The sequence below is a fragment of the Glycine max genome, chromosome 1 (assembly GCF_000004515.6).
Source record: "Glycine max cultivar Williams 82 chromosome 1, Glycine_max_v4.0, whole genome shotgun sequence".
Classification (NCBI taxonomy): Eukaryota; Viridiplantae; Streptophyta; class Magnoliopsida; order Fabales; family Fabaceae; genus Glycine; species Glycine max.
In genome coordinates this window covers 49,675,672-49,697,716 of record NC_016088.4, presented here as the reverse complement: position 1 = coordinate 49,697,716, position 22,045 = coordinate 49,675,672, and the positions used below count along the sequence as shown (strand labels likewise).

General features: G+C 31.2%; 3 protein-coding genes and 1 long non-coding RNA gene across 4 annotated transcripts; 2 read left to right on the top strand and 2 right to left on the bottom strand.

Moving 5' to 3' along the window:
* The first annotated feature begins 3,276 nt into the window (after positions 1-3,276).
* On the top strand, positions 3,277-6,370 carry LOC121174943 (uncharacterized). The gene is made up of 2 exons (XR_005891708.1): positions 3,277-3,684; positions 5,010-6,370. It is a non-coding gene; the product is annotated as an uncharacterized lncRNA (long non-coding RNA).
* Positions 6,371-6,982: 612 nt separating this feature from the next.
* On the bottom strand, positions 6,983-8,235 carry LOC100809069 (protein PAM68, chloroplastic). The gene is made up of 2 exons (XM_003517028.5): positions 7,956-8,235; positions 6,983-7,680 (listed from the first exon to the last, which is right to left on the bottom strand). Exons 1-2 carry the CDS (start codon positions 8,001-8,003, stop codon positions 7,102-7,104), a joined length of 627 nt encoding a protein of 208 aa, XP_003517076.1. The 5' UTR covers positions 8,004-8,235; the 3' UTR covers positions 6,983-7,101.
* A 2,219-nt stretch (positions 8,236-10,454) lies between these two features.
* LOC100808530 (SET domain-containing protein) lies at positions 10,455-11,830 on the top strand. Its single transcript, NM_001317514.2, is given in 1 exon segment — positions 10,455-11,830. A coding segment is annotated over 1 exon segment (1,098 nt). The 5' UTR covers positions 10,455-10,512; the 3' UTR covers positions 11,611-11,830.
* A 3,652-nt stretch (positions 11,831-15,482) lies between these two features.
* GRF1 (growth-regulating factor) lies at positions 15,483-19,448 on the bottom strand. The gene is made up of 3 exons (NM_001371440.1): positions 19,033-19,448; positions 18,507-18,939; positions 15,483-16,312 (listed from the first exon to the last, which is right to left on the bottom strand). Exons 1-3 carry the CDS (start codon positions 19,205-19,207, stop codon positions 15,913-15,915), a joined length of 1,008 nt encoding a protein of 335 aa, NP_001358369.1. The 5' UTR covers positions 19,208-19,448; the 3' UTR covers positions 15,483-15,912.
* Positions 19,449-22,045: the final 2,597 nt, after the last annotated feature.

The window sequence follows — 22,045 nt, the reverse complement described above, 5'->3', positions numbered from 1 at the left end:
TCTAAAACAAAAGAAAACCTCATACTTGAGGTAGTATCATCCAAGTCTAGCAAACCAACATATTAATTATTACAACAAAAAAATAAAGCCTACATCTCCATTCTATTTGAACAGAATCGATGCATAAAATATCTACCAATAAAATTAATAGTAACGTCATTTCATCATTAGCTCCTCCATATTCACCATAAGATAAGATATGATAGGATATGATTGATTTTTGTATATGAACGTAATAGGATATAATAAGATATGATTTTTGTATAGGAACGTAATAGGATATGATAAGATATGATTTTTGTATAGGAACGTAGGATACGATAGGATATGATTTTTATTTGCTCTAGAATATAGTAACGTAATAAAAGAAAAAAGAAACCTAATAGGAATAGAAAAATGAATTATTAACAGAAATAAGAAAACTAATAAAAATAATGAGAAATATAAAGAAACTCACACCTTGTAATTAAAATTTTACTTAATTATAGGAATGGAATCTGCTAGTTTTTTTAAAAAATAATATTAATTGTATCCAAAAAATAATATATATATATATATATATATATAGGCCGGCCTATCAGGCTTATAAGGCTTTTTAATAAGCTTAAGCCTGACCTATTTAATTTAATAGGCTTTTAAAAAAGTCTGAGCCTAGCCTTTTAATTAAATAGGCCAAGCCAGACTTTATATAGGTCAGGTCGTAGGCTCCTGTAGGCCGGTCTAGCCTATTCCCACCCCTATTCATAATGTTGTAAGTTTTTCAGCAAAAGCATCCTGCCACAAGCTACATAATTTTGGAATACACATTCAATAATAGTCTAGCTATTAACTCCGTCATGTTTCAAATGTACTTCCCTTGATTTTTCCTGTATGGATTATGGCTCAGTTGTTTGAGGAGAATATGGCACATTCCATCGTCCATAAGTATGAAACTAGTTATGATATTTAAGATTCAATCCTAAGAGGGCCATGTAATCTTTTAAAAATGTATATATGTTATATGTAATTAATTTTCTTAATACTATAAGTGTTTTATTAAAAGAAAAAACAAATTAGAGATATGTTCTCTGGTATTAAATATTCATCCACCGCACGTATGGGGCTAGAGACGTGTTAAAACAATTTATTTAAAAAAATATATAATTTTCTGAAAAATTGAAAAACAACTTAAATATACCCTAATAATGAATGAGCGTTCAATAAGTGAAAAAGCATTTAATGGTTTGAAAACTTAATCGATCAGTATTGATTGTTTTCTTATAAAGTTAAGAATAAGATGCAAGGAGAATCAATAGAGAAAGAATAACGTTGCCTTCCATGTTAAGCGTACGTTTGAACTTTAAAGGGTTGCATGTGCAACAATTTTTTGCCATGCTAAACTAACTAGTAACAACGTACTTTCAAACCTAGCTAGATCACTAGCGATCGGATTATTCTAAACTTAGATGAGTTTTTGTGCTTTTTTGTGATCATCCTTTTCATAAAAAGTTCATCACTGTCTTCATCAATGCCTCAAGTTTCTTTGACAAAAAACCTCATGCATTAAGCTTGTTCGATCAAAAGAGATATAGAGTAGCAATAGTGCTTTGCCAATTCATACTTGTCAAAATTGAAAGATGATGCTACTAGTTATGATGATAGATTTTTAGATAGACTCTAGCATAACAAAGCATGAAAACGTGTGTGTATATATATATATATATATTCAATTCTGAGAGCTGAACTTATATAGACGCAATTCCATTGATCAGTCTCCTTTAACAAGGTTGATTGGACCAATCAAACCAAAATTGATCATAATTAATTTTTATGTAAGGTCGGTTATACACAACTCATTTCTTATAATATTTAAAATGCATCTACTTAACCATTATATTTAAATTAGTCCGTTATTTTAGGTTTACTAGAATTCAAACTACAAAGTAGATTAGTTTAGTGTGATTTTTCCTCTTACATTCGAATTCATAATTTATACACAAGAATTAAACATAAATACACTCAATCCTTCACCGTTATTGTCATATATTAATTCGATAACTTCGGCTATGTTTGTTTTACTGTTTTATTCTATGGGCATGGATTCTGTTGCGTCATTTTGTGAGAAATAACAACTTAAATGTCCGTTGGACATGTATTTAACGAAAAAACAAACACATACTTAATATCTCGCATCGCTCTTAGCCAAATAAAACGGAGGAAAAAAAAAAGGCATCTCAAAAGAGACAAAAGTTCCTGCACTGTTGGAAAATACTCTGCTCAAAATACGACATTTCGCTATTCTGTCTGTCATTTGCTGAACTAGAATTGTACCTAACTATGCTTTTTTGGGCCGGTGAATGTTACATGGGATTCTACAACTAAAATAAAAAGGAAAAAATAATGAGAAAAGAAGGATGAGATTGATGAAGGGTAGGTTACTGAACCGTTTGGTCCAATCAGGTTGCACGAGTTTAAGTGCAATTTCCCATTTGGCTGGGTGAGAGAATCAAAATCATAATTGGAATTGAAGGAAGATTTTCAATCTTGTCAAATGGTTTCATAACATTTTTTTTAATATAATTATGTTTGATTGAGAAAAAAAAAGTAATTATTTAAGATTTTTGGTAGATTAGACAATAAAAAGAGAGAAATTTGATTTTATTTCTTCTTGTTTAATTAATTACCTCAACATAACTGTAAAGTTATGTCTCAATGACCCATTAGTCATGAGCTTAAATTCAAAAACAATCTCTTTTTACATGTGTACAAGATATATTTAGTTGCATAAGAAAAATGAGATGTGATGTAATATGTGTATAAAGTTATATAAACACTTTAAATAAATAAAAAATGACATGTGACATACACAAACTTTTATGTTTCTTAGATTGATAAAAAAAAAAAAATCTTTCTTTTTGTTTCTAATTTGGAAAGAAACACTTTTTAGGTGGAACTCTCATATTTTCTTTCTTATTTCCCTTTTATACTTTGGCATTATCAAATGAGGGAAAGATTTCAAAATGTAATGTTTTCTTTTCTTGCAAAATTATTTCTCCTGTTAAACTTAACAGATTTATATTCATATGCACTGTGCTGTTCTGGTTTTGCTATTATGTTGCTTCCTTTCCCTGACTAATAATTATTAAAGCATTCACAGAGAGTGTGTAACCCAAACCAACCACACAATTAGAGTAATATGTACGGCAACCAGACACAACAGCACTTGCTACCGGCTATGGCCGGTAACTAATGTTACTTTTTGGCCTGGGAAAGGAGAGTGTGATACTGGCTATTGCAGGTTGTCAGCCGCAAAATTTGCACTCTAGGTAAGTGATAATGTGCTTTACCCTTAACTTAACTCATCACTTATTTTATTTTTATTTTTTGTCCTTTGCTTTATTCTTGGGGCTAACTCTCTCTTTAAGCAAAGAATGCTTGGAATTGATGGACAACCAAACTACCCCCCAAATATAAAACTTCTACAAAATCTCTTTTTGTATTTTTCTCTATGCTGTCAGCAAGCCACAATATTTCTTTTGTTACTTAGTGTAAGAGGGTTATCTCTCTCTCTCTCTCGCTCTTCTCTTTCTGATGAGCCTTAGAATGGTTATTCCATGTGTCACCATCTGCGGGGCCATGCATGCATGCTTTAGCTAAAGAAGTTTTTACCGGATCTTGTTAATGAAGAAAGCATATATAGTCAAGGTTCAAAGCAATCCCCTTCTTCCCTCCCTTATATGTTATTGGTTTTGGTTTTGAAGAGAATTCAATTTAAATATATCCGACACTTTAATTAGCTCTTTGTTGTTTTGTTCACCTCTCTTTATCTTCTGTGTTTATAAAGAGAAAAACACAATTGTTAACTTATAATATACAATTGTTTTCTGTTACTTATTTGCAGGCAGTAAAAATGAAATCTTAGTTTTATCTTTTCTTTTCCACCTGTCTTCTGAACTTTAAGGAGAGGTTATTAGATAGTTTCAGAATTCAGATTATCATCTATCTATAATTTTAATTAATAACTATGAAACATTTTTTTATTTGACAATTATCCACTTTGAGGGTCTTTTTAGTTTTATATGATGAACCCTTTAGGTTTTATTTTTTATATATCAAAACTGTCAACTCATGCACCCATGCTATATAATACTAATTCCATTTGTCCAGAGGACACGTACAAGTCTAATGGATCCAAATATTGTAATAACATTAAAAACCATAGAATCTATACGTTTCATCAAGCTTGTCAAAAGTCAAGTTCAAAAATCCCATGAAAGGTTGAGAGGACATGAAAACATGGTGGAGATTATGCCACTTTTTAACGTTAGGAATGTTCTGTTTTTTTTTTTTTTCTAGTGAGTAAGAACAGGCAGTAGTTGATAGATATATAATAATATTGTACTATAAAAGGTGATCATAAAGCTCTTGGTTCGGTAGTCCCCTCCCCCTCAAAGCAAAATCTACATAACTCAATCCCCAAGTATTTTCTTTCCCCATTTCCAATGTTTTAGCTCTGATAACTTTGGTTTTTTATATGATTCTTTTGATTTCTTGTTTCAGATTAAAAACATTACTTATACCATTTGTTAAAAGAAGAGACACAAGTGCGCTGTCTCGTGCAAATACTGTTTATTGAAGCTTTAAACCTAACCCGTACGCGTCTTATTTATACATGTATACATGCTCAAGCAGCTAGCTGCAGTATGCAACTTCTTTCTAACTCAGTTTTCATATGCATGATGATGCAAATTCAAACCAAAGAATCTTGGGGTTTTGCCAAAATGTGGATTCCTAGGTCTTATGTGTAGTCTTATCTATGTGGCCTCCTATAAAGTAGTACATGAAAGCAAGGGCCAAGTTGGGAGGATTTGCCTTATTCTTAAAGTAACCCCTGTAATGATTAAGGAATAAAGAGTCTTATTAAGATATGATAGGTTTTAATATCATTAGAAGTTTGTAGATTGATTTTATAAAAGGAGGAGAATATATTAGCCTATAGCATGATTCGAGTTTTCATGATTTGATGATAGGGAAAGAAAGGAAAGAGGTTTGATTAGATGCAGAGGACAAATGCATTTGTTGATTTGTTTTGTGGTGGAGGTAAGGACGCAATTAAATTAAATAGGGGCAATCTGAATATTCAGCTTGTCTTGATTCTTCTAGGGTAGAGAACACATCAATTCTTCAATTGACACAATTTTATTTGAGGAAGTGAGATTATTATAAACATAAATATCTTTATTAGAATATTTAATATTGTTGTATATTTATTTAAATTTAAATAACTTTACGCTAGTTAATCCACACATTTGTTAGTAGCTTATTTTGATTCTACATATCAGGATAGGATTTTCTGTAAAGGATGAAAAATTAGAAAAGAAAAAAAGGGTCACAAGAAAAAGATAAAAATGTGGCTGAACTATTCTCTTCTGATCTACAAAGAGGAAAATGTTCAATAAACCACTTTCTTTTTCATGTTGGTCCTCTTTACAGAGACAAGATGTAAAACTGTCCATGTATACCAAACCCTTTAAAGAAAAGAAAACGGAGTTGCTAGCTGCAAATTCGTATGTTACAGCAATTTGATTGATTCGCAAAGGTACGTGCTAACTGCTAAGTTCTGAATTAATATTTTGTATTTGCATATCTTGTGTTGTGTGTGCCCTACTTTACTGTGAAGGAAAAGGACATAATAGTTGCACCTGCCTGTGCAACATAAAGACATGATGAGTCAATGTAAGTTCAGGTGTAGAATTGCACGTGTTTTCCACTCCACCATGCACTGATTGGTCATCAATCGCTTGAATAAGTTCCAACTGATGATACAGTAAAGCAAACTTTTATTTCCCATTTGATTGATTAAAATATTGAGCATGCTTCGGTAGAAATTGACTAGGAGATATGGCTTTGACTATCTACAAGTAATAACTCAATGGATAAACTCAGCTATTGCTTGTTCTTGTATATAAATCTTGCAATAGGATTTTTTATGATATAAACTATATAATATATCTTTTAACTGATAAAATAAGGCACAATTTTAATTGTGAGTCTGTGGCAACGTAAATTGTCAGACCATGTAAGGAGTGGCACAATGGAGCCTCTCTTGAAATTTGGAGTTTGGACCCTTTATGGGAATTTCTTCCGCATGGTCACGATTGATTTATAGTATGATTCTTATGTGCTTGAGACAAAAAAAAAAAAAAAAAGGCTCTGGTTTCTGTTATTGTTCTATTTTAGTTCATTCATTAATTCTATATTTTCATTTTTTTTCTGTCGTTTATTTCTTTATTTTCATTGTCGTTAATAAGCACACACTTTTGGGCTATGATCACCCGTATCTTCAACATCAGTTAAGGTTGGATCAACTATGAATGATTGATCCCAGCAATCAAGCCTAGACAATATTATGATAGGCTTGAACTTTTTTTTTTAAGATCACATTTATCTTTCACTTCAAGCAATTTTGCATTCCTTAATTTCAATTGCTCACATTTAATCTCTTTAGTTTTCTAATTGTTCAAACTAAATTGGATCATCACCTTAAAATTAAATCTAATGATTAATAGAAATTTAACAAAAGTTTGACGTATCATTAACTTAGAAAAATACATAAATATTTACATAAAAATAATAAACAAAAACTTTATTATTTTCACTTAATTATTTTATATATTTTTCATTCACAAATCTATAAAAATCAGTGATAGATTACACCTATATATTACATTTCTGTTAATTATCATGTAAAATTTTAAGTAATAAACTTAATTTGAATTACTAAGAAACTATTAAAACTAAACATGAGCAATCAAAACTAGCCACGGAATCAAAATCATACGTATACTGAAATACAAAGATTAAAAATGCAAAAAAAAGAAGAAGCATAATCTATGACTAACTTTTAGTCATAGTCTCCAAAATTTTGTTTAATTATTTATTTCCTTCGTAATATAAAGAATCTATTATAATCTAGTTTTCGCCACAATTACCAAACAAGAGAGAAGAGAATTTTAGAGATGTTTTATAACTCATACCAAACAACCTCCAAGAGTGCTGGCCAGATACAATATGCATTGAAACAAAAGGGTCAAACATTTAAAGGGCTAAAGAAAGAATGGGCTAATTCTTCCTAGATTCACCACCTCTAAGGGACTGCCAAAAAACAGGCCAATTCTTTTGGGCCTCAGTCCAACCCCAGAAGGACCCTTCCCTCAGTGGGTCCCAGCTGGAGGACACAATCCCATAACTCACACCCAACAGAGCAGACCCAAAGAAAAAGAAGGACACAATGAATGGCACCCAAGTGGGCACATCAATCTTCAACCCAACCTTGAGATAGTAGAAAAATGGGAAAAACAAAAGCCCAATACCCAGTGGAATTCCTACAGACACTGCCATTCTGCTCATCATTCTGTTGGTCACTACTTCAGGAATAACTCCCCTGTCTGGTTCTTCTTCCTCCTCTTCTTCTTCATCATCTTCTTCTTCATAATCCCTTCTCATCTTCTTGCTCTTCTTCTTTTTCTTTGGGGTAGGACCAAACCCCTTGGGTTCCTTAAAGGTTGCACATATAGGTGCAAGGTGTGAAAAGTAATGAACCTGATGATGAATTTCTGATCTATAAATAGGGAACCTAGACTTCACATTTCCACTTAAGTAGCTAATCCTGCTTAGTGCCCATATGTTAACCCTACCATGCTGCACTAAATAATTTAGCAATCAGAATCGTTCACACGAAATTAGACAAGATTTTATAATTAATTCTAAAGTTATGAACAGAAGAACTTTTGTCCTACATTAAAAAGTGAGGTAGAAAGAAAATCCAATTGGTGACAAATTAGCAATAATTCTTTTAGCTGAAAGAAATTTCTTTCTCAAACAGATGACCATGATTAATAGAGTGAATATCTTCTAAAGTTCTTAAGATCACAATTCTTAAATAAATAAAATGAAAAGTAGAGTAGAGAGAGAACCGTGTGAAGAAATAGTGGATTGAAAAATGTGGCGGCAGTTGCAACCATTATGTTGTTGTGTTGAAGGGGGAGATTAGCTGGGTGGGGTGTGAGACATGTTTTGTTTTGAGTAGAAAAGAAAATAATCCTAAGACTTAAGACATAGGAATAGGAATGAGATATTGATGAGAGTTAACTTAGCAATTGGAAAGGATAAGGTTGTGTTGTGAAGGATATCATATCTGGTTTCCCCTACTTCCAATATTTGCTCCCTTTTAGATACGCACTAATCTGCGTCTTCTTGTCTCCAGACGCCGCCGTATTGTGTTTAAACTTAAAATGATTTTATCTTCAAATTTATATCATTCAATTCAAAAATATTAGAAATGAATATATTTGTCAATTTTTTATATTCATTTTAAATTATTTAATATCTCAATTATATACTTTAAAATTAATATATACATTATTAGTAATTATTAAAAAATTTCAAAATATTATTCTATAATTTATTTATGTATCAACAATTTAGTTTAATCATTATTTATTTACCATTGAATTTTTATTTTATAAATTTAATTGTAGTATATTAAATTTTATATACTTTAAATAATTAATCAAAATCATACATATTATACAATTTAAAAGACCTTTTATATGTTAAATAAACTAAGTTGCATTATTTCATATATATCATAAATAAAATAACATGGTTAAATTTCTTAATTAATATTTACTTACATGTGCAGATAAATATAATAAATATTAAATTCAAATTGTTCGAGACTATAAATTTAGTTGTAAGTTCATTTATGAGAAACTCAGATAAGCAATCACGACAGAAGTTGCTCGTGATGTGAAATGTGAAACTTATGAAAGAAAAAAAAAAGAGTCTTGTAAGCATCTTTTTAAGAAACAATAAATTGTAGATTTTTTTTATAGATTATAAGTATATTTTTTATTGGAGATAATACTATTCAAATGAATTAAGACTATTATAAATAGTAAAAAATTTCTGAGCTTAAAATCTATCGTTAAGTTATAACAATATATTATGGGTGTTCATAGAATAATAATTAAACTTGTTTACAAAAATTTGTGTTAGGAGTGTACAAGTGTTGATTTAAATTGGATTTAGTTAGATTTGTGATCTAACTCAATCAAATTTAAATATGTTGATTCGGATTGATTCTTTCAAGAAAAAAAATAAAACTCAATCAAAATCAATCTATTTGTCAAAATATTTAACTTTATCCAATAATTTTTACAATGAAATACCTTTTATTAGCTAATATTTTTATTAAATGAAATATCTTGATACATTACTTAATTATTACATATAGTTAATAAGTGAAAGACAATATTAGAGGAGAAATCTCATTATTATCAATTTATCATCATTATCACATAAACTAACATACTATATTAAACATGATTTTAAAATTAAAACATAATAAACAAATATTACACTCACAAAGTCTAAAAAATTCAAAAACTAAAACTATTACATCATAATTTGAAAATCCCAATATTTTTAAATAGTCAAACGGCTAATACAACTCAAATTTTAAGTAAAACTCAAATAATTTGAAACAAATTAAAAAACAAAATAATTGTTTTTCAACTAGATTTGTTACAACAAATTTGAACCAATTACTTATATATTATATATTACATATATTAATAATAATAACAATACTAATTATAATGATTTAATACAAATTAACATATAAACGGATAAAGTTAATAAGTGCATATATTAAAATTTATAATCCAACTTAAAACTCTAAATTTATTTGATTTGATCATATCCAAATAAAAAAAAATTCTTAACTCAAACTATTTAAATTATTTTGGGTCAATTATACTCCTATTTCGTACATGGTGGCGTTATACCTAATTGATCGACTTATTGACACGACTTGATCGTTCTCCTTGAAATTGAAAGAAAAAAGCAATAATGGTCCCTTGGCGTTTGCAATAATGGTACCTTGGGTATCCATTCCCGTGTGCGTTAAAATATTTAAGAAAAACCCTCGTGAAAGATGGATGAATAAATAATTAAACGGTACAGAAGAAAACAATATAAAAATCCATTTTATATAATAAATCAAAGCTTATTTTTAAAATAACACACATTAGTATTCGTTCATTTATAGAAATTTTAAATTTGAATTATCTCAAATTAATCTAACCTGTTTTTATATTATTCTTTTTCTAAATTCAATTAAAAATGTCCGGGTTGCTGGTTTCTCTATTCTCTTCTTTCACAGCCTGCACATTTGCGACCTATCACTACTTCATCACTGTACTCTTTTCTTTTAAGAATAATAATACTTCAGCACTTCACTTAATAATTATATTTAACAGTCAATGCCATAGTTTTGAAAACAGAAATGGATGGCATTAAGATCACTAATTGAACCATATTAAGTTAATACTACTACTCCTTTTGTTAAGAAATAAATAATAATAGGATCATTTGTTTCTTATAAAAATGACAAGAGAAGTATCATTTGCAAGCTGTCACTCACTACTTCAGCAGTGTAGGTTTGTTTAATTTGTGTATTTTTTTTCCATGCTCATAGTCATGGCTGCTTCAAGCTCTCTTTTGAGGATGGAACAAATACCTGGCAAAGGAAGAGGTCTTGTTGCATCACAGCCTCTAAAAGCAGGTCAAATAGTCCTCACTGAATCCCCTCTCATTCTCTACTCAGCTTCTCCTCTCCTCACACCCTCTTCTTCACCTTACACTTACTGTGACCATTGTTTCAGAATCTTACCTCTCACTCACAATAGTACTACTGTCACGTGCCCTTCTTGCTCAAACCACAGTTTTTGTTCCCAGAAGTGCTTCTCCCTTGCACTCAAATCCTCACACTCCACTTGGGTATGCAAAGCACTCATGTCTCTTCAACAACACCCCAATTCAACACTTCTTCAACAACACCCCCAAGAACGCCAAGTCCAAGCCCGTTTAATTGTTGCTTCTCACAAGCTCTTCCTTCACAATCACACCCCTTCTGAGCTAGACACTTTTCTTTCTCTTCATGGCACCCCAGATGATGCTATTCTTGATGCTGCTAACTTTCTTCACTCGCTAATCTCACCACTTTTCCCACCTCAGGCTCAACTCTCTGTGGATCTCATTGCACAACTTCTTGCAAAGGACAGACTCAACTCCTTTGGCTTAATGGACCCTTATTCCCCTGATGGCCCTCAGAGATCTATTAAGGCTTATGCTATTTACCCCAAAGCCACGTTCTTCAACCATGACTGTGTTCCCAATGCATGCAGGTTTGACTATGTGGACAGTACTAATGATGATTATGAACACAACAGTACTGACATTGTTATTAGGTTGATTGAGGATGTTGATGAGGGGAAAGAGGTTTGCATCAGCTATTTCAGGATTGGTAGGGACTATTGTACAAGGAAAAGGATCTTGATGGAGGATTATGGGTTTACTTGTGGATGTGATAGGTGCAAGATTGAAGCTAATTGGGATGGTGAAGAAAACAACAGTGACCTTCCACACGTGCGGTTTCTTAGCAAGTATGTTTGTGAGAGGAAGAATTGTGCGGGAACTATGGCTCCTCTGCCTCCAAAAGATGATGTGCCATCTAATGTTCTGGAATGTAACTTCTGTGGTAATTTTAAGATTGATGCTGCTTAATTGGCCTTTAACACCTATCAGTTATTATATTTCATCTTTGGTAGAAATATATATGTTGAGGTTGCTCTTGTCTTTTAGCATTGCCTAGAGAAAGTGATATTGCAATTCTGTATTTTACTTTGACTCTGAGAGTGGAGTCCTTGCATGTTCTCATTCACACCTCAGTTTGGTGGATTTTGCGTGCAATATGGAAGATGAATTCATGTTTTTTCAGCAACAAGCTCAGTTTCTGAGTCCAGTGTTGTTTAGTGATGTTATTGGAATTCAGTTCCTCGTTATGTTTTAGTGTAATCTTTTCTTAGGTCTCCTTATTATTATTTTTTTTTTCAACAGAACAATCAAATATGTGATTTTTCTCATTTTCTTCTTTCTTTAACATTCTATTTTTTTTTTCAACAGAACAACAGAAAAGATCAAATATGCGATTCTTTAACATTATTGTTTCTTTAACATTCTATGATTCAACAAACCTTCAGTGGATTTTTTGTGTTTTATGTGAGATTTTCTTATCGGGACACTAAATAAAAATATGTTTAACTACTTATTTTTGTCCATATATATATTGTTTTAAGTGTAACTATCTCTAAAAGAAGAAAAACTCCCTCTAAAAAAATACTTTTTTTATAATCAAACAAAATTTTTTTTTTGCATAACTTCTTTATTTAAAAATATTCTTTTTACACACATAGACTCTTGACTATTGAGCACTTTGTTTTAGAAGGAAAAAAAAAAAGCATAAAGGGGTCCCCAAAGTTGAATTGATTTGGAACCCCTGCAGATCCATTGAAACAACACTCCCATATTCAAGGCAACACTGGTTTTAGTGCTTCACTCTATAGACATCGTGGACAAACACCAATTAAAAAAAAGGGGGAAAAAACGAAAAATAAAAGAGCTGAATGAGATTTTTTAATGTTAATGCCAAAATAAAAATGTGTTTAGAGAAATAAGGTAAAATTAAGCTCTATTTATCATAATTGTTAGATTAATAATTTTAATTTTAAGTGTTTTACTGTTTTCATTTTCCAATTTTGAGTATTAAGTTTTAAATTCAAACCACCTAAATCATAAACTCAGTTAGGGGTGAAGAAGGACCGTCCGATCAGATATGTGGCTGAGATTAAATGAAAGTAAAAAGTTGGAAATAAAAATAGAAAACAATTATGATAAGAACAAAAACACACAATGACAGGAAGAAAAAAAAACACAATTAGTGACAAAACAATTAGGGAACTTGAAGACAATGATATTATGGTGAATTTTAAGGAAATGTGGTTCTTCTTCTTTCTATCTCTTGGTCTTACTTCCTCACCGAATTGTTTATTCTGAGTGAATAAATAATATAATGAATTGATGAGCAATTATGGAAATTGATGAAAAAATTAGAAAAAGAGAAAAATTAAAGAAAATTAAGAGAAGGAAGAAAGGGTGATTGCACATGTTGTATACTTGAAATTGCATAGTCGTATATATGAATAGCAGATATGGTGGAGAGGAGTGCATAGCCTTGAGTGCGTGGGTAGCCCCATCATCACGGCTTGAAATAAACATGGGTAGGATTTTATAATCTTTCATTCTGATAATGTACAAAATTAATATATTAATAAAAAATAATTACTACAAGTAAATTAAAAATATTTTTTAAATTTAGAAAAATATAACATTAAAATCATCTAAAGATAATATTAAAAACAATTAAACATAACATTGATGGGTCCAAACTCAAATCATAAATAAATAACATTATAAAAATGATCATTCAACAAAACAATTCTTAAAATTAATGCTCTAATCATTTAATAAAAATTCTAATTAAACATAAATATTATGTGGTGATAATATTCTTTAAAACATGTCATATTGAAATTAATTAGCTTAAAATTATGTTATATATTAAAAAAAAAATAGGATATTTGACTTCATCATTATAATCAACTTCTCCATATTTTTAAAAACACCTATCTCCTAAGTCTATTTATGTCTTTGACCCACTAATGCTAATAGAAATTAGAACAGGACAAGAAAACTAAGGATTAGACAATAAAAAAACAATAATTAAAACTACTAATAGAAGATAAAACAACTTTAATTGAATAAATAAAATAATATAATTTTCATTAATTTATAAAAAATAATAACTAAAACGACCAATAGAAGATAAAAATAAATTTAATTGAATAAATAAAATAATATAATTTTCATTAAATTAAAAATGTGTGAACTTTAATTGAATAGATAAAATAATATAATTTTCATTAAATTAAAAATGTGTGTGCGTGTGTGTGTATCTGTTTCGTATCCAATTTCAATATGCGGATAATTATCTTTCTCACTTGTGAATATTTTTACAGCTGTAGGATCTGAATACACTTTACGTGGTGGTGTTGTGATATGAAAAAGAGTGGAGGAGTTGATGATGAGAAATTAGGAAAATTAGAGTTCAAACCTTCATTTAGTGAAATAGTGAGTTCTCACTTAAAATTTATTAAATTTTGAAAAATATTTTCAAAATAAATATTTTAAAAACCAAAAACAGTAAACTTATCATGTTTCTCTTATATTTTCTTTCTTGTGCATGGAGTCTATAATTACAGTATTTTTTTTTATTTTGTTTTTGGAGCCATGGGACTCATGGGCTGGTGAAATGGTTCAACGCTGACAACATCACACACAACTTCGAGCAATATGTATGAGTAGGAAACTTCGAGCAATATGTATCAGTAGCAAGAATGGCGTAGTAACCCAAAAATGTGGTTGATATTCTTTTTCATATGATTTGATTTCTTTCTCTTTTTTATTTTAAAATCTTTTTATAAAGAAATTTCACCCTGGGAGCTATTTTTTCATCCTCTAATTCTGATGTCTTAGCTCAAAGGTGTGTGAGGTCTGGATATTGGATTGCATAGATTTATCCGAAATACAGGATATGTATTCGACCCAAGCAATCCTAAGTAAAAAAGCAATGGAGATTAAGTTTCTTAATCATGCTTAGAATCAGATCACCCAAAGAATTTAATCACCCCAAAAAAAGCCCAAAAAAGGTTTGTACAAATAAAAACAAAATTCTCGTGGCAATTATTCACCTTCATTTTTTGGTGATGTTTATTGTCATGAGTCAAAACCTTTCAAAATGTCTTTAGCAAACTCTATCCTTCAAAGGACTACTTAACTGAGTACTAAAAAGGACATGACAAGAAGTAAAATATCTTACCTTCTTTTTGATGGGGACATTCATGATTTCAAAAGCTAAAAACAGTTTTTGAAAATAGAAATCAAACACACATTTTATTTTGCACCTAAAAGAACCAGAAATCAGGTCAACATGAAGAACACTTAATATCATTTGAAAACAATTTTTTTATCTTTTAATTCTTAAAAACTAAACAAATTTTGAAAATAGAAATCAAACAGAAAAAAATATAAAAAGAAAAACAGAAAAAGTTTTTAAACTAAAGGGGCACGGTTTTTTTTTTCTGGCTGACAAAGAAAGACCAACTGTGCTCGTTTGGCTTCCATTGGCAAAATAAAATAAAATAAATGGAAATAAAGTGCAAGAATTTTGAGTGAAAAAAAAAAGAATGTGTTAAAAAAACCATTATGAAACACCAACACAGCCTTTCCACCTCGAAATGCTACTCCAAATTGAAACATTAATAAGCCAACAACCACTGCACATCTCATTTATAACCCCTGTTGGCTGTGGCGTTGAAAGCACCACTTGACTGCGATTTTAGCATCTAAATTCCAATGCAAAACCACTATTTGCCCCCCTCTCTTCTCCACTTTCCCTCATTAGTTCCAAGGCTCTACTAGACTCGGTCCAACATCCAAAACATTGATCACACCTCTCAAATGCCATGTTAAAGAATGTTGGTCAATCACAATCATTCATACAATAATTAAACATACTTGTGATCTTGCTTGTTGCCTGAAAATAGCACAATCTGTCTAACAATCAAAGGAACTACAATCATAGGAGACAAGAATCAAACTACATGACATTACAACAAAGAACAACAAAAACACAGTCAAATATTACAGGTTTACATTTAAAGAAAGCATAACTCCTTCAAGTATTTTAAGTTTATATAAGAGAACAACACGAAATTAACTGCCTCGGGTATCTGAAAGCTATGGATGGAAATTTATAACTGCCTGAGGACTTGTAATTTCATTGGTTAGGGGAAAAACAAAGGGGTAGGGGACCAGTTCCTGATTAAAATGCTTCCTTCGGGTGGATGCTGACATGTCAAGACACAAAACAAAAATACTCCTTCCAAGCCTTATAAAGAACCATTTTAATCAAACATTGGCATCTGGGTTGCAGTTAAAATCCTTGTTAGGCTTATACTCAAGGGCAGAGGAACTTAAATCCTTCTTCCAGTCCCAGTCACTGAAGAGAGACTGGGGAGACTGATATTCCTGTTTCAAACCCCCAGCTGAACTTAACTGGCCACTAAAGACAAGATCTTTGGTCCTTGCCGTTTCCAGGTTCAACAGCTCAGCATCTCGCATTGTTTGATGTTGGAAGCAGTTGCCCAGCATAGTAGAACCACTTCTTGATTCCGAAACAGTATTTGATGGAATGTGAGACATTTGAGACCACATGGCATCTGAGGTAAAGTCATAACCTTGATACCTCACACTTCCCAGATCTTTCTGTAAGACGTTGTGCTCATCTGCTTCTGAGTTCAGTCCAAACCTATGGAGTGTTTAGTAAACATCATGATGCTCCATTTATTTCAAGTATGTATAATAGGAAATTACCAAAAAAATTTAAAAATATTGAAGAAAAAAAATGAAAAGCTACACAAATGGATCCAAATGGGCTGGGGTCACCGCAGCCTTGAATTGAAAAAGTAACCCCCCTCTCTGCCCATGAATCTGTTGAGGTGAATAATTTAGGTACTGTCCAGAAGAAAACTGTTCTTACCCGCGCTGTGTGATGAAATTTAGATGCTCCCTTTTTCCATTGTCATAAAAATAAGTTAATATCCAGATTACCTCAAACCCCACCATTTCCTTATAATGACTCAAATCACTTACTTCAATGATCAAAATATAACTCCAATTATTACCTCCCCTCTCACTTTCACTACACTTTTTTTAACTTTACAAAATAAAAAATGTCACTTTCAGTGTGTGCATGTCGTAGTCATTAACACAGTATCAAATATCAATACTAGCTTCCATTCACACCCAAAAAAGTAAACAACTATGACAAGCAAACATAAGAAATGTATCTCAGACTCAAAGTAATAGGGAAGAAAAACAAGAACGCAAAGAACAAGAAGATGGAGAAGACATTGAAGGAAAATGAAAGATTCCATTTGCTCATTGATGACCCAATATTGAAAAATCATATCACCAGACAATTAGAGAAAATAGCCATATTCAATATTTTTTTTAAAAACCTATCCCATGTCACCCGACAACTATCAACTATCCATCACAATATGGATGCATGGTCCACCAATATGAAACTACCTTTACTTTTTTTATCAGCACGAAACTACCTTCCCTTGATTACATTAACTGCATCACACATTAACATCAATGCCCCGCTATAATTTCAGTTTGCTAACATTCAATAATCGATAAGTCCTTGATTTCCAATTTTATAAAACCATACACTAATACTCGTCATTCACACTCTGACAAGGTAACATACCATGCCCTACCTGTCTCACAAAATGTTTGAAACAAGCATGAAAAGCATTTATACAAAATACTTGAATAAGTAAACCTGGAGCCCTATCTCATGATCTCAGATGAACAGCAAGAGGACAGACAATTCAGATCACAAGAAAATCAAGAGCTTCATTAATTTTCAACATTAAACTGCAACCAATACCTAATTAAATGCAATCCAGAAATGCAAACCCAAACCCAAAACATGGCGAACTTGCATGCTGTTTCTAAGGGGCAAAGTTGAAAATTGCTTCATAGCATTCATTGAACACTGAAAATTTTGCATAAATAAAAAATCAAAATGCTATTCAGAACCGCAACACCAAAACATGGCAAATTTGCATGCTGTTTCTAAGGGGCAGAGTTGAAAATTGCTCCATAGTATTCACTGAACACACCGAAAATATTGCAAAAAAAAAATCAAAATGCAATCCAGAAACACAAACCAAAACTTGCATGCTGTTTCTAAGGGGCAAAGTTGAAAATTGCTCCACAGCATTCATTGAACACACCAAAAATTTTGCAAAAACAAAATCAAAATGCAATCCAGAAACCCAAACCCAAAACACGGCAAACTTGCATGCTGTTTCTAAGAAGCAAAGTTGAAAATTGCTTCAAAGCATTCATTAAACACGCCGGAAATTTTGAAAAAAAAAATGCTGAGTTGAATTTAGGAAGATAGCTCATCAGCACTGCATCTTTTGAAAACACACAAATCAAGTTGAATAGAGAATACAAGTCTAACTCAAAAACTATAGGTAGATGACTTACACTTTACTCCCAGAATCTCACCCTCATAATGATCCACATGTTAGGTAACTTAACATCACAGCTACCATGTTTGCTGTATAACACTAACACAATAATATACCATCTGTTGCGGGGTAAATAACACCCACACACCCCACTAGAAAATTATAGCAATCATTGCCACGACCCCAAAAGTCAAACACCCCTAAAGACAAATGTAGCAAGCATCATACGAAAACACAACTAAAAACAAAAAATAAAAAATAACCTCCTCTATTCACACAACAACAATAGTCATATTCCTCTTCTGATAGGTCGGTTACATGGATTACATGATTCCTTCAGATACTATTAATACATGATTAAAAAAAGCATAAACAATTGAGAAATTCTAACAAAAGGGCTCAATCTGAATGAATGAAAGGGTGTGACAAAAAGCATACATAGTTGCATACCTGTAAGTTTTCTTGGTATTGTCAGCTGAAAGAGTGAGGGGGTTCATGTGAAGGTGTGGGAGGGTGGTGTTGGTGTTGTTCCCAAGGGTGAAAGTGAAACCTTCCCTTGCACCATTGGTGTGCAAGGGAAGGGTGTGAAGGGTTTTTGCAGCAGTTGCAGTTCCAGAAACATTAGCAACAGAACCACCACCACCACCAGCAACAGGATTTGAATTTGAAGAAGCAGCAGTAGCAGAAGAAGAAGAAGAAGAAGAAGAAGAAGAGTGAGTTTGAGATGATTCCACAGGCTTTCTTGAACGGTAACGCCGCCGTATCATATGGCGGTCGCAGTACTTGGAGTCAGGGTGCGCATCCCTCGAACACCTCCACTTTTTCCCATCGGTTCTCCTGCACCGACCCGGTTCAGGGTCTATCTTCTTCCCATAAAACCCCACTGAAAAACAAAACTCAAAACTCAAACTTTCACTTGCAGAACACAAAATCGAGCGAAAAAGATGTTATTTTTATTATAAATATTACTACTTACGAGATGGATGAGACATCAACTGGAGGCTCTTGCGAATGGGGAGAAGGAGGTCAGGGGGAACCGAGAGACCCGCCTTGAGGTACTTGAAGATGAGGGCCTGGTGCTCCAGCTCGTGCCACTGTGCCGCCGTGAACGGCGTCCACATCGCCGCCGCATACGGCGGAGGAACGCTCATGGTGTTTTATTTTTATTTTATGCAGAAGAGGGAAAAAGAAAAAGGGTGATGAATCTGAAAGACAAAGAGGGAAAGAGAGAGAGGGAAATCTGCATTAGAAAGTGGGGGCGGTTACCTCGGAGAGAAGCAGAAGAAGGAGTTCAGACATGATTGTTTGATAGGTAAAAATAAAATGGTATAGAAGGGATTCAACTCATGGATGGATGGATGGATGCTGCATATTATTAAGTATTAACTACTACTCCTACTTACTACAACAAGAGAAGCTAACTTCCACTTTTATTTAATTATTTTCTCACAAAAATCTTAATTGGATTTTTGTTCTTATCTGCTGCTCTTTAAGTTTTTTGAAGAAAAAAAATATATTAAATGAATTTTATTTCAGCAGCGATTTTTTTTTGTAATTAATGATTTAAATGGAAAAAATGAGATGGAATTAAATGAATTTAATTTTTTTTAATTAAAATTCTATTGACTGAAAATACTTTATTTTAACTTTCTTTCTATCAGAAGGTATTTTAAAATTAAAATATAAAGTAAAAGTTTCAAAGGTCAAGTAAAATTATTTAAGATGTGTTTGAGTGTCTTTATATTTTTTTAGCTTTGAAAATGATTTTTTGAAAGTTGAAGCAAGAAAAGAAATATAAAAATACAAGAAAGACAGTAAATTTATTCATGTATTGTAAATTAGAATTAATAACAATTTAAAATCTTATACTTTCTACTCTTTTGATTTTATAAAACCTGAATGATGATTTTAGTTTTTATTTTATTTTTTTTAATATTGTACTTTATTTTTAAAAAAAATTACTTTAATTCTTTATATTATTTAAAAAATTCAAAATAGTCCTTTTATTAGATTAAACATTATCATGGATGATAATTTTTTCATTCTCCATCCACTTTTTTCATTCTTTCTCTCTTACACCTTCCACCATTTTTTTCTCATATCAAGACCCCAAGGCTTCATCTTCACCAAACCCTAACCATAGCCATTCCCCAAACCCAAAAAGCCCCCACCCCATGCTTCCCCAACCTCACCCCCCTTTAGTTTCTAGCTCTTCTCCTTCACCATTCTTCACTCCATGTGTCGTTGCACCTCTACAAGGCAACATGACAATTAGTGTGTTCGTGCACCACTAAATTTACTTCTATCTGATTTCATCCTCTGCTCCTTACGTTGTCAAGCCTCTCTAGGACAACATGGTAATCAGTGTATCCATGCACTATGAGAGTCATTTCCCTTCATTTTCATCCTTGCTTGGCAAACAATTTAGGGGTTTATTGAATCAAAGTCAACAAAGATGATAAGAAATAAAGTGATTTTCATCTCATTTGTTTAATTGCATATGTTTGGCCGGTGTTTTTTAGATCTATTTTTGTAGATCTAGCATTTTTTTAGCTATGGTGTTTTTATGCAAAAATAGTTTTTTTGCAATGGCTGCAATGAAATTTTCTTCCTATCTTTTGAAAAACTAGGATTTGAGGTATTATTTGTTTTGCTTGGTTGTAGGTTTTCCTTTTCTTTAGCATTGTTTAATGCTGAATGTATAAATTTGTGTCCATCAAGTGCTTCTTGAATGTGAATATCTAGATGTTTTGGGTTATGAGTGGTTGCAACATTGCTATGGGTTGTGCATGTTCTTGGTTCTAGGTGTTTTAATACTATAATTGGCAGTTAAACCAAATTCTGAGAAAAATTTGATGGTTAAAAGTATTAATCTCAACCTTCAAGTCCTTGGTTCGAAGCTTGCAGAAAGATAATTGACCGTTAAAAATTATCACCATGTATCAATCTTTAAAATGAAGATATTTTAGAGAGAGAAATTTTTTTTTAGCAATCTTTAGTCATCAATGATTTCATATTATTAAGGACATTACATCTACCTTGATAGAAGGACCATTATGAAATAATTAAATAAGATAAAGAACTAAAGTAAACTTTTTAAAAGATAAAATGCTAAATTAAAAAAAGATGAAAGAATAAAAAAGGTCATTTAACATAAATTTATATATATATATATATATATATATATATATATATATATTTTGCTAACTAGAGTGTGTTGAATGAAATAACTTAAATATATTTTTTATTCTTGTAAATTAGTTTAAATTATTTTATTTTTGGTTCATGTAAGTGAAAATTTATGGAGATTATAAATGAAAAAAGTTAAAATCTTAAAGGGACTAAAATTAAAAAAAAAATACAAACTTAGAAGGACTAAAATGAACAAAAAACTTACAAAGACTAAAATTGAAAAAATATGGATTTACAAAAAGCTAAAATTAGAGAAGTAAACTTACAGAGATCTAACATAAAAAACATTAACTTACAAATACCAAAAATATATTTAAATTCAATGAAATTTATTAAAAACTACTAAATATGAGTAGGTCACAAATAAAATTGTGATTTATATTTTTGTTTTTAATTAATAATATTATTAACATTGTCCTGCCATGTCATTGTTACATGTCAGTTGGAAATTTTTTTAAAGTTTTTATTTATTTATTTTATTCAATTACTTAATTTATTATTCATACCATGCATGAGTTTTAATACTAATTTTTAATAAATCTCAATCAATAAGAGAAGGTGCATTCAAGAAAATGCGTTAAAAATATATTGGTCTTTATTTCTAACTAATATAATCTCTTTGGTATTTATTAAAATGTCCAAATTACAAATATATGTCTGTCTTTATTATAAAAGTTCAATTTATAATATTTTTTCATTAATTAATTTTGTCTTTAATTAAAGTCGGTTTTAAAATGATGAGATAGTGAAAGAATTCTAATCCATTAGTATTTCTAAGTTTTATTCACATGATTTTT

Bases quoted from the DNA above. Each gene is read 5' to 3' on its own strand.
- GRF1 (NM_001371440.1), bottom strand. From the start codon at position 19,207: ATGAGCGTTCCTCCGCCGTATGCGGCGGCGATGTGGACGCCGTTCACG. The intron at 18,940-19,032 runs GTAAGTAGTAAT...TTTGTTTTTCAG, and splicing joins GTTGATGTCTCATCCATCTC to TGGGGTTTTATGGGAAGAAG. The intron at 16,313-18,506 runs GTATGCAACTAT...AACACTCCATAG, and splicing joins AATACCAAGAAAACTTACAG to GTTTGGACTGAACTCAGAAG.
- LOC100809069 (XM_003517028.5), bottom strand. From the start codon at position 8,003: ATGGTTGCAACTGCCGCCACATTTTTCAATCCACTATTTCTTCACACG. The intron at 7,681-7,955 runs GTTCTCTCTCTA...TATTTAGTGCAG, and splicing joins ATCCACTATTTCTTCACACG to CATGGTAGGGTTAACATATG.